Below are 17,845 nucleotides of genomic sequence, written 5' to 3' on the forward strand. Positions count from 1 at the left end.
AAGGCCAAGCGCTCGGCCACTGAGCTATGTCTCCAGCCGTCCGGGTTCCTCGGGACTGCTGGCTCCTCCCAGCCCCTTGCCCACGCCGCCCTCTGCCCTTACTCCTGCGGGTGTTAGCTCACACCCCGGATCCTCATGTGTTTCAATATCTCGCAGGAGCCCTCCTGGCCCAGATCCCGGAGAGTCCTCTCTGGCCAGCTGCCCTGCCCAGGCGCAGCAGCGGCTCTCGCCTGACAGCTGTGAGTACTCCCGTGCCAAAAGCTGCCCCTGGCTGGAGAAACGCCCCTCATCTCCCACGGGTTCCCTAAAGCCAGCTACGCCCAAAAAACAATCGCTTCACTGTGTGTCCAAGAAGAGTGGAGGGCACACTTGAGAAGAAGCACGGGTCGCAGGCTAGAAATGTCTTTTCTTTCCAGTGCACCCCCAAAAGGGAGACTTGGTGTATGCTGAGATCCAGACTCTTCAGCTGGGAGAAGGTATGTTTCCGGGAAGAGATTCTGTCTGCAAACGATATTCATTCATCCATTCGGTCAGTCAACATTTACTGACCACCTCCCTTGTGCTAGGTATTGATAACTGGTACGGCGAGTCTGTCTGTGGACAAAACAGACAAAAATGTGGCGCCTAGATTGTAAAGAGAGAAGGTGTGCTGGGGATCCGAACAGAAAATAAACATCCCTCTGATCGATCCTGGGACCTCAATGGTCATCAAACAGCGTGTGCAAATTTACAAGGGGGCCATGTCCCAACGAGCTGTCATAAATGGGGAATGTCCTACATTGAAAATGCCTCTAACCAGCATCCTGCAAGCCCGGCCTTATTCTACAGTGCGCTGTAGAGGGCCCGTTGTGAGCTCTGCCGAGTTCACAGCTGACCGGGAGCTGGAGCCGCCCCGAATCACCAGAGAGTATCAGACTGTGTGTCAGCAGCCCAGGAGATGGTCAAAATTCAAAATGTGAATTTTACATTTCTACAGAACATGTATGGGTTTACACGTTTATACCATCGTAAAGTCAAACTGTTGTAAGCTGAATTTTTTTTTCTCTCTCTCTCCACACACACACAAGTATAGGTATGTATGTATGTATGTATATATATATATATGACAATTTGTATTGGATACATATGTATGTATATATATATATGATCATTTGTATTGGATGCTAAAATGTGAATTTTATACTTAATATTTCTTACTTAGCTGGGTTGGGGATTTTTATTCTGGAGCAAGTTTAGCTACTTGGTATGAATTGATCCTTTCCAGGCTTGCCTTTTTATATTTATTTATGTAAGTATTTACTTGTTTACTGACACTGGGGATTGAACCCAGGGGCACTCTATCTCTGGGCTATGCCCCCAGCCCTATTTTATTTTTATTTGGAAACAGGACCAACCTAGGTTGCTGAGAGCCTCGCTAACTTGCTGAGACCGGCCTGCAATCCTCGTGTCTCAGACTCCCAAGTACTGGGATTACAGAAGTGCGCCACCACGCCCGGCAGAGGCTTGCTTTTAAGCTCTGTTCTAGCAGGTCCCAGGAAAGAGTAGGGCTTTAAAATAGGGCTAATCTAGCCCTAATACTTTAGAGTAGAGCAAATCTATTCCTGATACTTTAGAGTGAGACTAATCTATTTGTAATATTTTAGAGTAGGGCTAATCCTGATACTTTAGGACTGATTTTTTCCTAATACTTTAGGGCTTATCCAGCCCTAATACTAAAGCAATGTATTTCCGGGGCTTCTACAGCAGATGCCTCGTGGATTACAAGATCTCGTGAGCTCCAGGTATTATCCTGATGATTCTTACCTGGACTGAGGTAGTTTCTCCTCACCCTGTGTTCATCTTCGTCTTCAGCAAGTACCACAGTAAATAAATAAATTAATTAAATAAATAAATTAAAAACAAACAAACAAACAAAAAGGCCAGGTGTGGTGGCTCATGCTCGTAATCCCAGCATTCGGGAGGCTGGGACAGGAGGATCGTGATTCACAGACAGCTTCAGCTACTTAGTGAGGCCCTTTGCAACTCAGTGAGACTCTGTTTAAAAATAAAAAGTAAAAAATTGGGCTGGTAGTGTAGCTCAGAGGTAGAATGCCCCTGGGTTCCATCCCCAGTACCAGGAGGAGGAGGAGGAGGAGGAGGAGGAGGAGGAGGAGGAGGAGGAGGAGGAGGAGGAGGAGGAGGAGGACGAGGACGAGGAGGACGAGGAGGAGGAGAAGGAGGAGGGAAAAGAAGTAAAGTTGCTCTGAGCAGTGTTGAGGGAGGGCTTTCCAGATCAAGGGAGTTTGAGAAGAACTCGCAGAGGGAGGGCTGAGCTAAGAAATGGTAAAAGAGAAAATCAGATGTGTTGCAGGATCTTTTGGGCACTGGGGGAGGCAAAACATGACAGCGGATGGGGAGAGGGCCCAGGGGCCCCCGACACTGGGAAATATGCCGGCACTCCAGGTTCTAACGCCTCCTCATTCCCAGGTTCAGCGGCCCCCTGTCCTTCGGCAGCTGCGGCCCCCAGGACAGCTCCAGAGGACCAGGTGAGCCCCATCCCCGCCGCCTTCTCCCCACCGCCACCTACAGCCTGACCCTCGCTCCCTTTCCTAGCCCTTTTTCTACTTTTTTTCTACCGCAGCACCCCTCAGTCATCTACACCGAGGTGAAGACACAGCTGCCTGTTAACTCAGCTGGGGAGGTCAACTCCAAGGACAGGCCACGATGAAAATGTCTCACTTCAGCGGGGTGTGGGGGCACACGCTTGCCATCCCAGCATTCAGGAGGCTGAGACTGGAGGATCGCAGTTCTCGGACAGCCTCAGCTACTTAGTGAGGCCCTCTGCAACTCAGTGAGACCCTGTTTCCAAATAAAGAATAAAAAAATAGGGCTGGGGTGTAGTTCGGAGGTAGAATGCCCCGGGGTTCCATCCCCAGTACTGCACACATACACACACACAAAAAAAAAATCCTACTTCTGTGATGAGCCTCGGCCATAGCCCCAGGCCCTTGGAGGGAAGGACCTGGGACGTCCCTGGGCTCTGAAGCAGTGAAGGGCCGGCCTCAGAGTCTTTGCTAAAATGACCCGGATCCAGAGTTTGGAGATGACCTGTGCACCTGCTCTGGACCTGAATTCATGTGTTCCCTTGAATCTGATGCAAAGAAGGTAAATAAGGAAAGAAAAAGACCGCCCATGGAAACAGAAGCATCGCCAGGCATGGTGGCACACACCTGGAATCCCAGGACTTGGGAGGCTGAGACAGGAGGATCCAGGTTCAAGGCCAGCCTCAGCAACAGAGTAAGATTCTCAGCAACCTAGTGATACCCTGTTTCAAAACAAAAAACAATGCAAATAAGAATAGAAATAAAAATAAAAAGCTGACGGTGCCAGATGTGATAGAAAACACCTGTAACCCCAGTATTTGGGAGGCTGAGACAAGACGTCACAGGTTTGAGGCCAGCCTCCACAAGTTAGTAGATTAAGTGACAGATGGGGCTTGAAGTGATGGGAAGAGGGACCACGGGCAGGGTGTCATGGATACCCCATTTCTGAAGCTGGGTGGTGGGTTCACTGTGAAGGAAAGGGGCTTATATTGTTCCCTGCTTCTGCATGGTTTGTAATTTTCTATAATAAAGAGATTAAAATATTTAGACCCAGAGTTCTTCCTCATTTGTCACCCCAGGACTCCCCCATGGATTTCTATTTTTGTTTCGTTTTCAGGTTGCTGGGATTGAACCCAGGGGTGTTCTACCTCTGAGCTATACCCCAGCCTGATGTGATTTTGAAATAGGGTCTTGTTACATCACTGAGGGTTTCACTAAGTTGCTCAGGCTGACCTCGAACCCGTGATCCTCCTGTCTCAGCCTCCCAAGTGCTGCTGGGATTCTCATCCCCCTCCCAGGAAAAGCCGGAGTCTAAAGGGGTCTACAGGGCTCCACCCGGCGATCTCCCTTTGGCCTCTCCACCCGGACCTCCAGTCATTTTCTGTCACTGCGCACAGCATCCTGCTTGCAGGTTAGTTTTTTTTCCCTCTTTCTTTTTTACAGTACTGGGGGTGGAACCCAGGGGGCATCCTGCCTCCAAGCTCCTACACCCCCAGCCCTAATTTTTATTCTTTTTTTTGAAACAGGGTCTCACTGAGTTGCACAGGGCCTCACTAAGTAGCTGAGGCTGTCCTTGAACTCAGATCCTCCTGACTCAGCCTCCTGAAGGCTGGGATTACAAGCGTGCGCGCCACGCCCGGGGTGCTAGCAGTGTCCTGCACAGTGCGCAGATGCCTTGATAGCCCTGCACAGGCAGCTCCGCCTGCCCAGAACCCTGGGCTGCATGCAAATTTAGAAACGACTCCCCAACCTCAGCACCTCCCATCTCTCTTAACTGCTTCCCAGCATACCATACAGCGCACTTACTTATTATGATTCTTGTATTCCACCCTTCTAGAAAGTTCCAGCCGGGCGTGGTGGCGCACTCTTGTAATCCCCGCGCTTGGGAGGCGGAGACAGAAGGATCACGCAGGTTCAAAGCCAGCCACGCTGGCTTAAGAGACCCTGTTTCCAAATAAAAAAAAGTATAAAATAGGTCTGGAAGTGTAGCCCGGAAGTAGAAGGGTTTCCAGGAACCCCAGTACCACCAAAAAAAAAAAAAAAAAAGTTCCTTAATGGCAACCTTTCTTTTTATTTGTTTACTAATATATCCCAAAAGCCTAGAACTGTGCCTACTACATAGCAGGTGCTTGATACCTATTTTTGAATGAAAGGACGACGGATTCCAGTGAGGAGAATTGTTTTTCCTTTCCGTGGTGGAGGGATCCCACGTAAGCCGTCTGCTGCCTCAGGGGAAACCGCCCCAGGAAGGATGTGGTCCTCCATCGAAGGCTCAGGCCCAGCCTCTGTCTGTCGGGGTGGGCCCTTGGCAGCTGTAAGAGGTAAAAATTAGATCCATAAAGAGATCGTTTCCATGTTGTGGAGAAGCAGCAAGTCATGCACTCAGCCTGCGTGTCGGGGACGAGGATACTAACAGCTGCAGCAGCTGACCCCAGATAGCTCAGGAGCTCTGCATGACACAGTCCCACCTCTTGGCTGAGGGTCTGACACACACGGTCTCCAGGGACCCAGGGTCATTGCATCTCACAGTGGTGCCATTTTCCAGACTCCAAATCCTCTGCAAAAGGAGAGAGTTTGAAGGTGACCCAAGAGTCTGCCAGGGCCAGCCCTGAGAGCGGCAGGCATCCCTTCCCCACCGTGCACCAGACAGACCTCGGCCACAGTCCAGGTGGGAAAACGGCCCTGCTGTAGACCCAGGAATCGGAGGCGGCAGGGCTGGGTCAGCGACTGCTCAGGCTACGCTGAGCCGAGGAAAGCTTTGAGGACAGTTTTCCAGAACAGATAGCACACAGAGGAAACGCTGCCATGTGGAACCAGGAAAATTCTGAACTCAAATCCAGGTCCTCGGTTAGTAGCTTTGTGGCCTTAGGTCGCTCAAACTCTCCCGAGCTACTTCTCAGCTCTGAAACTTGTTGCGAGGATTAAATGTGTAAAATCTTAAGCACGCGAGCCGGGCGTGGTGGCGCATGCTTGTAATCCCAGCATTCCGGAGGCTGAGACTGTGGAGGATCGTGGTTCAAGGACAGCCTCAGCTACTGAGTGAGGCCCTTTGCAACTCAGTGAGACCCTGTGTCAGAATAAAGAATAAAAAACTAGGGCTGGAGGTGTATCTCAGAGTAGAATGCCCCTGGGTTCCATCCCCAGACTTGCAAGAAAGAAAGAAAGAAAGAAAGAAAGAAAGAAAGAAAGAAAGAAAGAAAGAGTATACATTCTACATTCAGACTGTGCTTGGTGCCCTCTCCCACCCCTCACTTGATATATTTAAGTATGTTTAAATATTATATTTAATAGTATAATTAAATATTATATTTTAAAACATATTTAAATATTATATATATTTGGTTCTGGGGATTTTTTTTTTTTTTTTTTTTTTTTTGCGGGTCTGGGGATGGAACCCAGGGGCATTCAACCTCTGAGCTACACCCCCTGCCCTATTTTTTTTATTCTTTATTTTGAAACCGAGTCTCACTGAGTTGCAGAGGGCCTCACTAAGTAGCTGAGGCTGTCTCTGAACCGTGATCCTCTGGTCTCAGCCTCCCAAATGCTGGGATTACAAGCGTGTGCCACCACACCTGGCTGGTTCTGGGGATTTCACACACACACACACACACACACACACACACACACACACACGCATAAAATCTCTAAAGCTAAGTGTGAACTTGGGATAGGATGTGAAAGCATGCCTCACCCAATGGCTGTTTAAGAGTCACAGAAAGAGGAAACTCAAGATAAATATATCACTGATATTTATGCAAAAAAGCCCTGGGTCAGCTGACTTCCCAGAGGCATGGAAAGTTATTACCCCAAACATTTACATGCGCTGGAGGAGCAAGGGAAAATCCTCACACCACTTAGCTTCTACTACTTTCTGGTTTAAAAATGAGGATCTTCATTGGAAAAGGAAGTCAGCACCCCCACCCCACCCCACAACGCACGCACACCAGAAAGAACACATTTCCGCAAGCCACAGCTTTGCCCAGGAAGCTGCCCAGGGGCTATAAAGAATAGAACAGAATTAGACCCAAACAGACTACATATTTGTGGGGCCTGGTACAAGATGAAAATGTATAATCCCTTGTTCAAAAGCAAGGGGGGATAAAGGTACCATTAAAAGTACCAATCCAGTTGTGGTGGCGCGCGCTTATAATGCCCGCGCTTGGGAGGCTGAGACAGGAGGATCGCACAGGTCTGAAGCCAGCCTCAGCTACTTAGTGAGACCCTATTTCCAAATAAAATATAAAATAGACTGGGGTGTGGCCTGGAGGTAGAAAGCCTCTGGGTTCCACCCCCAGTACCACACACACACACACACACACACACACACACACACACACAAAAGTACTAGACTAACTGGGTGTAGTGGTGCCCACTTGTAATCCCAGCATTTGGGAGGCTGAGATAGGAGGATCCCAGTTCACAGACAGCCTCAGGTACTTAGTGAGGTCCTTTGCAACTCAGTGAGACCCTCTTTCAAAATAAAGAATAAAAAATAGGGCTGGGGGTGGAGCTCAGAGGTAGAATACTCCTGGGTTCCATCCCCAGTATTACAAAAAAAAAAAAAGTTGTAGACAGCAAAATTGAAGGTTCGAGGACAGCCCTTTTTATTTTTATTTTGAAACAGGATCTCATTAAGTTGCTGAGAACCTTGCTTAAATTGTTGAGACTGGCCTCGAACCTGCAATCCTCCCGTTTCAGCCCCCCAAGTGCTGGGATTACAGGTGTGTGCCACCACGCCTGGCTTCCTGATCATCTTTATATTTTGCTATGCCAATTTTGCCTGCAAATATACAGGCATTCAATTAACAGGTGGGATCATCAAAATCAGACAATTCCTGTCTTATAGCTGTACACACATCTGCAATTTTTAAAATCAGATCAGTAGAAATGCCGCAATTCTTTTCTTTTCTTTTTTTATTATTTGTTAGAGGGATTGAACCCAGAGGCATTTTACCTCTGAGCCACATCCCCAGCCCTATTTATTTTTTGTTTTGAAACTTTGTGATCGCTTTGGGTCTCCCCAGAGCTCCGTGGTCATGGGGTATAGCAAGTGGATTTGCAAACAGGAACACATACTGCAGGTACCTCCTCAACTCAAGCCTAGACAATTGTTCCCTTGAGAGACCTCACGTACCAAGCACAAGTTTCGAGCTAAAATTACTAACTTCAAGACAGCAACGGCAGAGCCTTGAACCACGCTCAGGATCTTCTGAGTTCGGTTCCTCTGAACAGATCACATCTCACGAAGCCAGCTGTAAAAACTGGATATGGAGTTATAAAACGCTAGTGAGAGGCCTTGCCAGTGGAGAACCGGCCTTCGACCACCAAAAAGGCCCCAAACAAGTCCTAATCTCTCTTTCTACCAATTCTGTAAAACAGCCGGGCGTGGAGGCACACACTAGTCATCCTAGTACTTGGAAGGCTGAGATAGGAGGATCACAGGTTCGAGGTCAGCCTCAGCAGCTTAGTGAGGCCCTCCACAATTTAGTGAGACCCTGTTTCCAAATAAAATATAAAATAGACCCTTTTAAAGAAAACCGTGTTTTGTTTTGTTTTGTTTTGTTTTCAATACTGTGGATGGGACCCAGGGGCATTCTACCTCCAAGCTTCACCCCTAGCCCTATTTTTCATTCTTTATTTTGAAACAGGGTCTCCCTGAGTTGCAAAGGCCCTCACTAAGTAGCTGAGGCTGTCCGTGAACTGCGATCCTCCTGTCTCAGCCTCCCAAGGGCTGGGATGACAAGCGTGCGCCACCGCGCCCGGCTGAAAACTGTGGAATCTTCCAGCAGAATTTTTATAAATCTTCCTTCCTGTACGGCTCAAGAAGATTGGAGCTACAAAATACACATTGAAAAAGTAAGTGGTGTGCACTATGACTAGAGCAAAGGCCCAGGAACACTGACATAAAATCAAAGGAGCTGGACCCCAAAGATGGTGTACTGCATGGATTCTTCAGAATGGGCAAATTTGGAGAAAGAAAGTGAATTGCTAGTAACTGGTTTGGGGAACTATGGGCAGGAGTTGAGATGAACTCAAAATGGGCTCTGGGTTCTTTTGGGGATAAAGGGAAAGTTCTAAAATTAGATTATAGTGGCCTGTCTCAGGGGTGGGAACATCTAGTTCAGTGATAAAGGCCTAGCATGAATGAGGCCCTGAGTTCCCAGCATTTCAAAAACATAAAAATTGATAAGATAGCTGGGCCTGATGGTGCATACCTGTAATACCAGTACTTGGGAGACTGAGACAGGAGGATCACAGGTTTGAAGACAGCCTCAGCAAATAGTATAATTCTTAACAAACTAGTGAAATTCTGTTTCAAAACAAAAATAAAATAGGGCTGGGAGTGTAGGTTGGAGGTAGAATGCCCCTGGGTTCACCAGTACCACCAAAAATTAAAATTAAAATAAGATAAAATTAAATTATAATATAAACTAATGTATTTGTTTCATGGTGCTGGATATGAAACCCAGGACCCCACCTACACACGCTAGACAAGTACTCGACCACTGAGTTACCTCCCCAACCTAAAACTCGGGCCATTAAAAAGTATACTTTGAAGCAGGATACAGTGGGATTATGCCTATAATTTCAATACTTGAGAGGCTGAGACAGGAGGATGGCAAATTCAAGGCCAGTTCATGGTAACCTAATGAGACCGTTTCCAAATTAAAAAAAAAAAAATTTAAAGGCTGGGAGTGTATCTCAGAGATAGAGCTCTACCTTGGTACCACACACACACACACACACAAAAAGTATCTCTCAATGGAGCTGTTAGGTGTATATTCATTCACACAGTTATATTTGTGGGGGGGGTGGAACTCAGGGACATTCTACCTTCGTGCTATACCCATCCCTATTTTTTTATTCTTTATTTTGAAACAAGGTCTAAGTTGCAAAGGGCCTAAGTAGCTGAGGCTGGCACGAACCTGCGGTCCTCCTGTCTCAGCCCCCCAAGTACTGGGATGACAAGCGTGCGCCCCACACGGCTCAATGTTCATTTTTAAATCTCAGAGCACCAAGTTCCCTTTCCTGTCAGCTGAACAGGCCCTTAGCAGTTGCTCTTGAGTGGGAACGATCCAGCCACACACCACCAGGTCTGGCTCGTTTTCCACGTTTATCAAATGAAGATAGCACTAGCTACCCAAGAGAACACCGCCTGTGTTACTTCACCGTTTAACTGTTTTAGCATTGGTGCAAAGACTAAAGAGGAAGAATTCACAAAGCCCCTGATGGGTACTGGACCACAGAATCTCCAGTATATATACCTATGGTTGGGATAAGGATCAGCTCACAACAAAGACGTAGCGGCTATATTCGACTTTCTGAAACCAACCACAAATGCCCAAGAAGAGAAAGATGAAACTCTGTCTTCAATGAAACTTCTAAAAAGCCACATCCTCAATCTATAAACTCAGAAGAACGGCAAGCTGCGGGAGAATGCATGTCTCCTCAAGAGAAGAGAGAAGCTGAGGGTGAACACAGATACCTACACCGGCTTTAAAAAGAAACGAACCGGGCGTGGCGGCGCACGCTTGGCATCCCAGCATTTGGGCTGGTTGAGGCAGGAAGATCGTGGTTTGTGGCCAGCGTCAGCTACTTAGTGAGGCCCTCTGCAATGTAACGAAACCCTGTTTCAAAAAATAAAGAGTTAAAAATAGGGCTAGTAATAAATAAAGAGTTCAAAATAGGGCTCTGAGTGAGGTAGAGTGCCCCTGGGTTTAATCCCTGGTACCGCTAAATAAATAAATAAACAAACAAATAAATAAATAAATAAATAAATATTAAGGCTAGAAGGAGCTATCTTTTTATTATTTATTTTATTTTATTTATTTATTTTTGCAGGTCTGGGGATGGAACCCAATGGCATTCAACCTCTGAGCTACACCCCCGGCCCTATTTTTTTTTTCTTTATTTTAAACTGGGTCTCACTAAGTTGCAGAGGGCCTCACTAAGTAGCTGAGGCTGTCCGTGAACTGCGATCCTCCAGTCTCAGCTTCCCAAATGCTGGGATTACAAGCATGCGCCACCACGCCTGGTAAGGTTTACTTTTAATGAAGAATTCTAGAATAGTTCCCAGTAAGGCTATGGAAAGTACTGATAATATAGAATTGCACTGACAGTCTGCTATAGTCAGGAAAGAACAGTTTGTGCTAGGGTCAAAATCAACTTCAAAGAGTGGGTGACCTAGAGCAAGGTGTGGTGGCGTACACTTGTCATCCCAGCACTTGGGAAGCTGAGACAGGAGGATTGTGGTTCTCAGACAGCCTCAGTTACTAAGTGAGGTCTCTGTTTCAAAATAAATAATAAAAGCCGGGCGTGGTGGCTCATGCTTGTAATCCCCGCGCTTGGGAGGCAGAGACAGGAGGATCGTGCTGGTTCGGAGCCAGCCTCGCTGACTTAAGAGACCCTGTTTCCACATAAAAAAGTTAAAAAATAGGTCTGGGAGTGTAGCCCGTGGGAGTGTATCCCGGGGGAGTGTATCCCAGAGGTAGAAGGGCTTCCAGGAACCCCAGCACCACAAAAAAATAATAATAAAATAAATAAATAATTAAAAATAGGGCTGGGGGTGGAGCTGGGAGGTAGAATGCCCCTGGGTTCCATCCCCAGTACTGCAAAAAAAAAAAAAAAAAAAAAAAAAAAAAGTGAGTGCCTCCACAGGTCAAGGTCTACTTTAATTCCAGCTACCGGTCCATCTTGACCACACAGTGAGCCCAAGCTTCCAGAGGCGTCCCCATTTATACCTTCACGGTCTGGAACGCATCTAGACTGTTTGGTACCATGGCCTGGGAGGTGATGAATCTTATATCTGACCTCGTGTCCTTTGGCCTGGAAAGAGCATTGACGAGGCGTGAGCCTGTATTGATTGCTAATAAGGGCAGTATTCATTGCTAATAAGAACAAGCTTTCCTAGTTGGGCAGAACAGTAAAATCCTTTTTCTCTGCTTCAAGCTGTCAGCCAAGAGCTGCAGCCAAGGTTGACCTCGCTCAGCTACAAGTTGGCTGTTAGCCCAGCTGAACACTGAACGTTAAAACATGGGCACCTCCACTTAGAAAAAGAATTATACAGACTTTCACAACAGTTTAAAGTTAAAATATGAAAAGGCAAGGTATATTAGCCCAATATTAATTATTAATAACATAAAATAGTGATAGCCCCCAAACCTCTGTGCTTTGTTTTTTGTTTGTTTGTTTGTTTGTTTTTTAGTACTGGGCATGGAACCCAGAGATATTCTACCTCTGAGCCACACCCCTCAGCCCTATTTATTTTTTATTGTTTATTTTTTGAAACAGGGTCTCACTGAGTTGCAAAGGGGCTCACCAAGTAGCTGAGGATGTCCTCGAACCGCGATCCCCTGGTCTCAGCCTCCCAAATGCTGGGATTACAAACGTGCACCACTACACCCAGTGTCTGTACTTTGAAAGACTATATTCCTATGTCTTTCTTTTCTTCATGATAAAACAAGCTTTCAACATAGTAAGTAACTTCTAGCAGATAAAGACAAGGAAAAGCTGAGAGTTCACCAAGGACATAAGTGGACAATATATGTTTTAAAGTTTAAGCACAAAATAGGCTTCTACCATACAGCCCCCGGACCTTGCCAACTAAGTAACACTTTGTATGTGTGTGTGTGTGTGTGTGTGTGTGTGTGTGTGGTACTGGAGGTGGAACCCAGAGGCTTTCTACCTCCGGGCTATACTCCCAGACCTATTTTATATTTTATTTGGAAACAGGGTCTCGCTAAGTTGCTGAGAGCCTCACTAAGTAGCTGAGGCTGGTTTCGAACCTGTATGATCCTCCTGTCTCAGCCTCCCAAGCACGGGGATTACAAGCGTGCGCCAACACACCCGGCGAAGTAACACATTTTGATGAGTGATGTCAGACCTGTCTGTCCCTATGAGGATGGAAGACTAACAGAGAGCTGGGCGTGGTGGTGCACGCTTGTGATCCCAGCATTCGGGGGGCTGAGACGGGAGGATCACGGTTCACAGCCAGCCTCGGCTACTCAGTGAGACCCTTTGCAACTCAGTTAGACCCTGTTTGAAAAGAAAGAATAAAAAATAGGGCTGGAGGTGTAGCTCGGAGGTAGAATGCCCCTGGGTTCCACCCTCAGTACTGCAAAAAATAAAAAATTAAAATTAAAATTAAAAAATAAAGCCAGTTAAATTCAAAAAGGTAGGATGGAGAAAGTATCAAAGAAAAAATAGAAGTTAATAAAATAGAAAATGGATATACAGTAAAGAAAATCAACAAAGACAAAAGATTGCGTGTGTGTGTGCATGTTCTGGAGATTGAACCCAGGGGCATTCTACCTTTGAGCTACATCCCCAGACCTATTTAATTTTGAAACAAGGCCTGACTAAGTAGCCAAGGCTGGCCTCAAACCTGCAATCATCCTGTCTCAGCCTCCCAAATACTGAGATTACGTCTGGCAAAAGATTCTTTAAAAAGGCTAATTCAGTTGATGAATCCCTACAGAGAGATCAAGAATTTAAAGAGAATGGAAAAGAAAGCATAAACATCAAACCTGTAATTAAATATGCATGCCAGAGACCACCAGTTAGCTTTACCAGTGAGCTCTTCCAAATGTACAAGGAAAACACTGATCCTAACAAACTTCAAAGACAAGGAGGAACTTGCTTTATAAGACCAATGTAATTTCTTTTAATTTTTGCAATACTGGGAATTGAACCCAGGGGCATTCTACTTTCAAGCTACACCCCCCAGCCCTATTTATTATTCTTTGTTTTGAAACAGGGTCTCCCTGAGTTACAAAGGGCCTCACTAAGTAGCTGAGGCTGTCCACGAACCTGCGATCTCCCTGTCTCAATCTCCCAAGTGCTAGAATTACAAGCGTGCTCCACCATGCCCGGCTCCAATGTAATTTTGATAGTAAAATCTGTCAAGGATGAGAAAGTATAAGTTCATCTTTGTCATTGATGCAATTTGTGTGTGAGGGTACTGGGGATTGAACTCAGGGATATTCTCCCTCTGAACTACACCCCAGCTCTATTATTTTTATTTTTATTTTTAAACAGTGTCTCACTAAGTTAGGGAGGGCCTCACTAAGTGTCTGAGGCTAGCGAAGAACCCTGTCTCAGCCTCCCTAATGCTGGGATTAAAAGCATGCACCACCATGCCTGGCTCATGAATGCAAATTCTAAAATCTAAAAACTAAACTATAAGTCAAATCCAGTAATTACTTTAAAAATATGCTTAATGACGAAGTTGAATGTAGGGATGATTTACTAAAAAATGCAAAAATGCATTTCTTAAAATGTAACATCCTTTATGTAAAAATAAAGGAAAAACTCTTAGCAAATTAAGAACAGAAGAAAACTTACTTATTCTAATGAAGAGTATCTACCAAAAACATTTACAGAAAATATCATATTTAGCTTGACGTGGAGACACATGTCTGTGATCCCAGCACTTGGGAGGCTGAGACAGGAGGCGTGCAGGTTTAAGGACAGCCTCAGCAATTTAGCAAGACCTTCAGTAACTTAACAAGACCCCGTTTCAAAATACAAAATAAAAGGGGTTGGAGGGATAGCTTAGAGGTAGAATGTCCCGGGGTTCGATCCATGGTACAAATAAAAAAAAGATTATAACTTGAAGAATTGTGTGCACACGTGCGCTAAGACATAAACAAGAATGCTCCTGAGCTGGGCATGGTGGCACACACCTGAGATCCCAGTACTTGGGAGGCTGGGACAGGAGGATTGCAAGTATCGAGACTATTTCAAAATAAAAGTAAAATAGGGCTGGGGTGGGAGTGTAGTTTGGAGGTAGAATGCCCAAATTCCATCCCCTGTAACACACACACACACATACACACACACACACACACACACACACACACACACACACACGTTTTAGTTCCAAAATCATGTAGACACGGTTCTCCTTGAGGTACTTTTAATGGACCAAAATGAATTAGCCCCTGTTCACACCCTGTGTGTTTTTCCTGGGGTGCCTTAGGTCTGCAGTGATAACATACCTAAGGTGATGGGTCCTGATAGATAAGAAATTAAATGTCCCCTTGGAAAGCCCTGGACATACATCCTGCTAAAACGTGTCCTAGAAAAAAATACGTCGCTGCCCAGGGCGGCTAACATCTCGTGGACCTCTGTGGGCCTGTATCGCCCGGATAGAGACTAGGCTTTTCAAAAATCATGAAAGCAATCCATATATACAACAATTTGTAAAAGCAAAACTCAAGCAATATCAAATAAAATACCTATAATTCCTCAAATGTAACCACTGTTTTAGGGGGACACTTTCCAGGAAAAAAAGTATATTTATACTTGTTTATATACACATGGATACTATTTTCTTTATTTCAGCCCCAAAAGGACTAGTCCTATAATAATAGTACAAATACCGAAGCCCACCTCCCTGCTACAATTGTATTAGTGTACTACAATAGTGTTGTAAAGACCAAGCCCCACCCTGCTGCTTTCTCTTCCACTACTCAGGGTGTTCTTGTCTTCTTAACATATGTAGGTTCACTTCATTTTTATTTATTTATTTTTAATTAATTTATTTTTTTAGTGATACTGGTTGGGTTTTTTTAGTGATACTGGGAATTTTTTTTTTTTAGTGATACTGGGGGTTTTAGTGATACTGGGGGTTGAATCCAGGAGCATTCTACCTCTTAGCTACACCCCTCAACCCCTATTTTATTTTTTATTATGCAACTACTTGCTGAGACTGGCCTTGAACCTACAATCCTCTGGTCTCAGCCTCCCAGGTACTGGAATTACAGGCATGGGTCACCACGTCCTGGTGGGTCAGAATATTCTTAAATAGTCCCATGCTTATAGTCTTTTATGTTACTTCCAGTGTTTAAGAAATAATGAATGTTACTACAATAAAGTGTGTGTGTATGTGTGTGCACACGTGTATGTGTGCATGTATTTGTATGTGTGTGTTACTAGAGATTGAACCCAGGGGCATTCCAGTCTCCCAACTACCCCCTCCAGCCCTAATTTATTTTTATTTTGAAACAGAGGCCCGCTAGGTTGATGAGAGTCTCACTACTGGCAGAGGCTGGCCTCCTGTCTCAGCCTCCCATGTACTAGGACGATAAGTGTGTGCCACCATGCCTGGCTACAAAAACCTTTTTCGAGTGCTGTCTTCCCCCACTTTCCTTGCGGTAATTTCCCAGTAGCAAAGATGTGGGGCCGAGGGCGTGGGGTTTTCAAGAACTCAGCACTTATTTTCTCACTTTAATTGGGGGGCAGGAAACTTTGATTTAGTAGTTAAAGATGGGAATTCCCAGTTCCTTTTTTCTGATTCATGAGTGCATTTTTTTCTTTCTTTCTTTGTAAAAGGGTTTTCTCTGGGGTGCCTGGGGCTGCTATGGACACTGTTAGGTCCAGATCGAGTCTGCTCTCTCTGGTGGTTTCAGCCTTCATGCTGCTCTGGGTGACTCTGCTGGTCCTGGGTAAGTCAGTGGCCTGGGGTGGCGTGGGGAAGCTTCCCTCTGGCCCATGACCTGGTCCCTTCCTGGGGCCAGCACTGCTCAGAATCTCTCTCATATAAGAAAACTGTCTTTAGAGACTTTACTGTTCTGTTCAGATCTCCCTCTTCAAGTGGTCACCGCTGGGAGAGTCCAGGGGGTTTTCATAGAGATAAATCACAGTGATTAAAAAGTTAATCCAGGTTTCACTTTTGCTTTTCTTCAACAACTACTTCACGAAGCCTAGAAAATGGGTTGTGATTTATTTTTATTTTGAAACAGAGTCCCGCTAGGTTGATGAGAGTCTCACTACTGGCAGATACTGGCAGAGGCTGGCCTCCTGTCTTAGCCTCCCAAGTACTAGGACTATAAGTGCGTGCCACCACGCCTGGCTACAAAAGAAAACTTTTTCGAGTGCTGTCTTCCCCCACTTTCCTTACAGCAATCCCCATTTCTCCACATTTTGTTCAAAGAAAAGCCCGCTCTCCTCCCTTCAAAGGGGATGGGTTTATTCCTTGTTAAGAATAGGCCAGCTCCTGTCCCAGGCACAGAGGGCAAGTTTTCTGCACACCAGTGTGAGTCACAGCAGAGATGGGACATCAAGAACATTACAGGTGCCGGGCATGGTGGCGCACGCTTGTAATCCCAGCATTGGCGGATCGCGGACAGCCTCAGCTACTTATAGTGAGGCCCTCTGCAACCCAGTGAGACCTGGTTTAAAAATAAAGAATGAAAAGATAGGGCAGAGGGTGTAGCTCAGAGGTAGAATGCCCCTGGGTTCCATCCTCAGACCTGCAAAAAGAAGAAGAAGAAGAAGAAGAAGAAGAAGAAGAAGAAGAAGAAGAAGAAGAAGAAGAAGAAGAAGAAGAAGAAGAAGAAGAAGAAAAAGGAGGAGGAGGAGGAGGAGAGGAAGAGGAGGAGAGGAGGAGGAGGAGGAGGAGAGGAGGAGGAGGAGGAGGAGGAGGAGGAGGAGGAGGAGATTACAGGAGCAGGGCAGGTGCAGAGGGGCTGAGCACAAACCAAAACCTACAGCCAGAATAGTCTCTGGTGCCAGGGGCACACAAGTCACGCCAATTAACTGGATGGTTTTTAACCAAGGTATAAGGATTAGAATTAAATACACATAGCCAGTCGTGGTGGCGCACGCTTGTAATCCCAGCATTCGGGAGGCTGAGACAGGAGGATCACGGTTTGTGGCCAGCCTCAGCTACTTAGTGCGGCCCTCTGCAACTCAGTGAGGCCCTGTTTCAAAATAAAGAATAATAAATAGAGCTGGGGGTGTAGCTCTGAGGTAGAATGCCCCTGAGTTCCATCCCCAGTACCGCAAAAAACAAAGCTCCACTGCAGGCTGCCCTCCACCAGAGCGTTCCCTCTGCCTTCCAAACTCTCCCCTGCCACACTCCTGGAGCCCCTCCATGGCTCACACAGCCCTCATCCTGGGCTCCGCACTCCTCTCTGCTCTCCCCTCCGCCACCTCTCCCGGCCTTCCAGATCCCGACCCCTGACACAATGTCACTTCTTCCCTTGTTTATTTCCTGCCTTAGCGCCCCCTCTTCCTTCAATCCCCAGTGCCAAAATAATAAAAAGGCCAGCAAGGATGCCTGTTCTCTCTTGGCATCACACAAGTGTCAGGGTAGCTTTCCGGAAGCTCACACTCTGGATAAATGTACAAACATCCCTGGCCTTTGCCAGACCTGGCGTTTACTCCCAAAACATACGGACCCCACCTAGCCACACACCTGCTGTGAACTCCTGGCTTCCCAGTTTCCCAAGCGTCACCTTCTTCGGGTACCTTCTGTG

The 17,845-nt window shown here is 46.1% G+C and overlaps 1 protein-coding gene across 1 annotated transcript in view; it reads left to right on the forward strand.

Moving 5' to 3' along the window:
* Nucleotides 1-701: 701 nt before the first annotated feature.
* The window catches only part of LOC308260252 (Fc receptor-like protein 5), a gene marked incomplete at both ends in the record, with an annotated part of 44,156 nt that continues 27,012 nt past the window's right edge, over nt 702-17,845 (forward strand). Inside the window, 2 exons of the mRNA XM_080691561.1 lie at nt 702-907; nt 2,467-2,525. Of these exons, the coding sequence (XP_080547687.1) occupies nt 702-907; nt 2,467-2,525 (265 nt within the window). The remainder of the gene's footprint in view (nt 908-2,466; nt 2,526-17,845) is intronic.

The sequence above is a fragment of the Muscardinus avellanarius genome (genome assembly GCF_963383645.1).
Source record: "Muscardinus avellanarius genome assembly, chromosome: 3".
Classification (NCBI taxonomy): Eukaryota; Metazoa; Chordata; class Mammalia; order Rodentia; family Gliridae; genus Muscardinus; species Muscardinus avellanarius.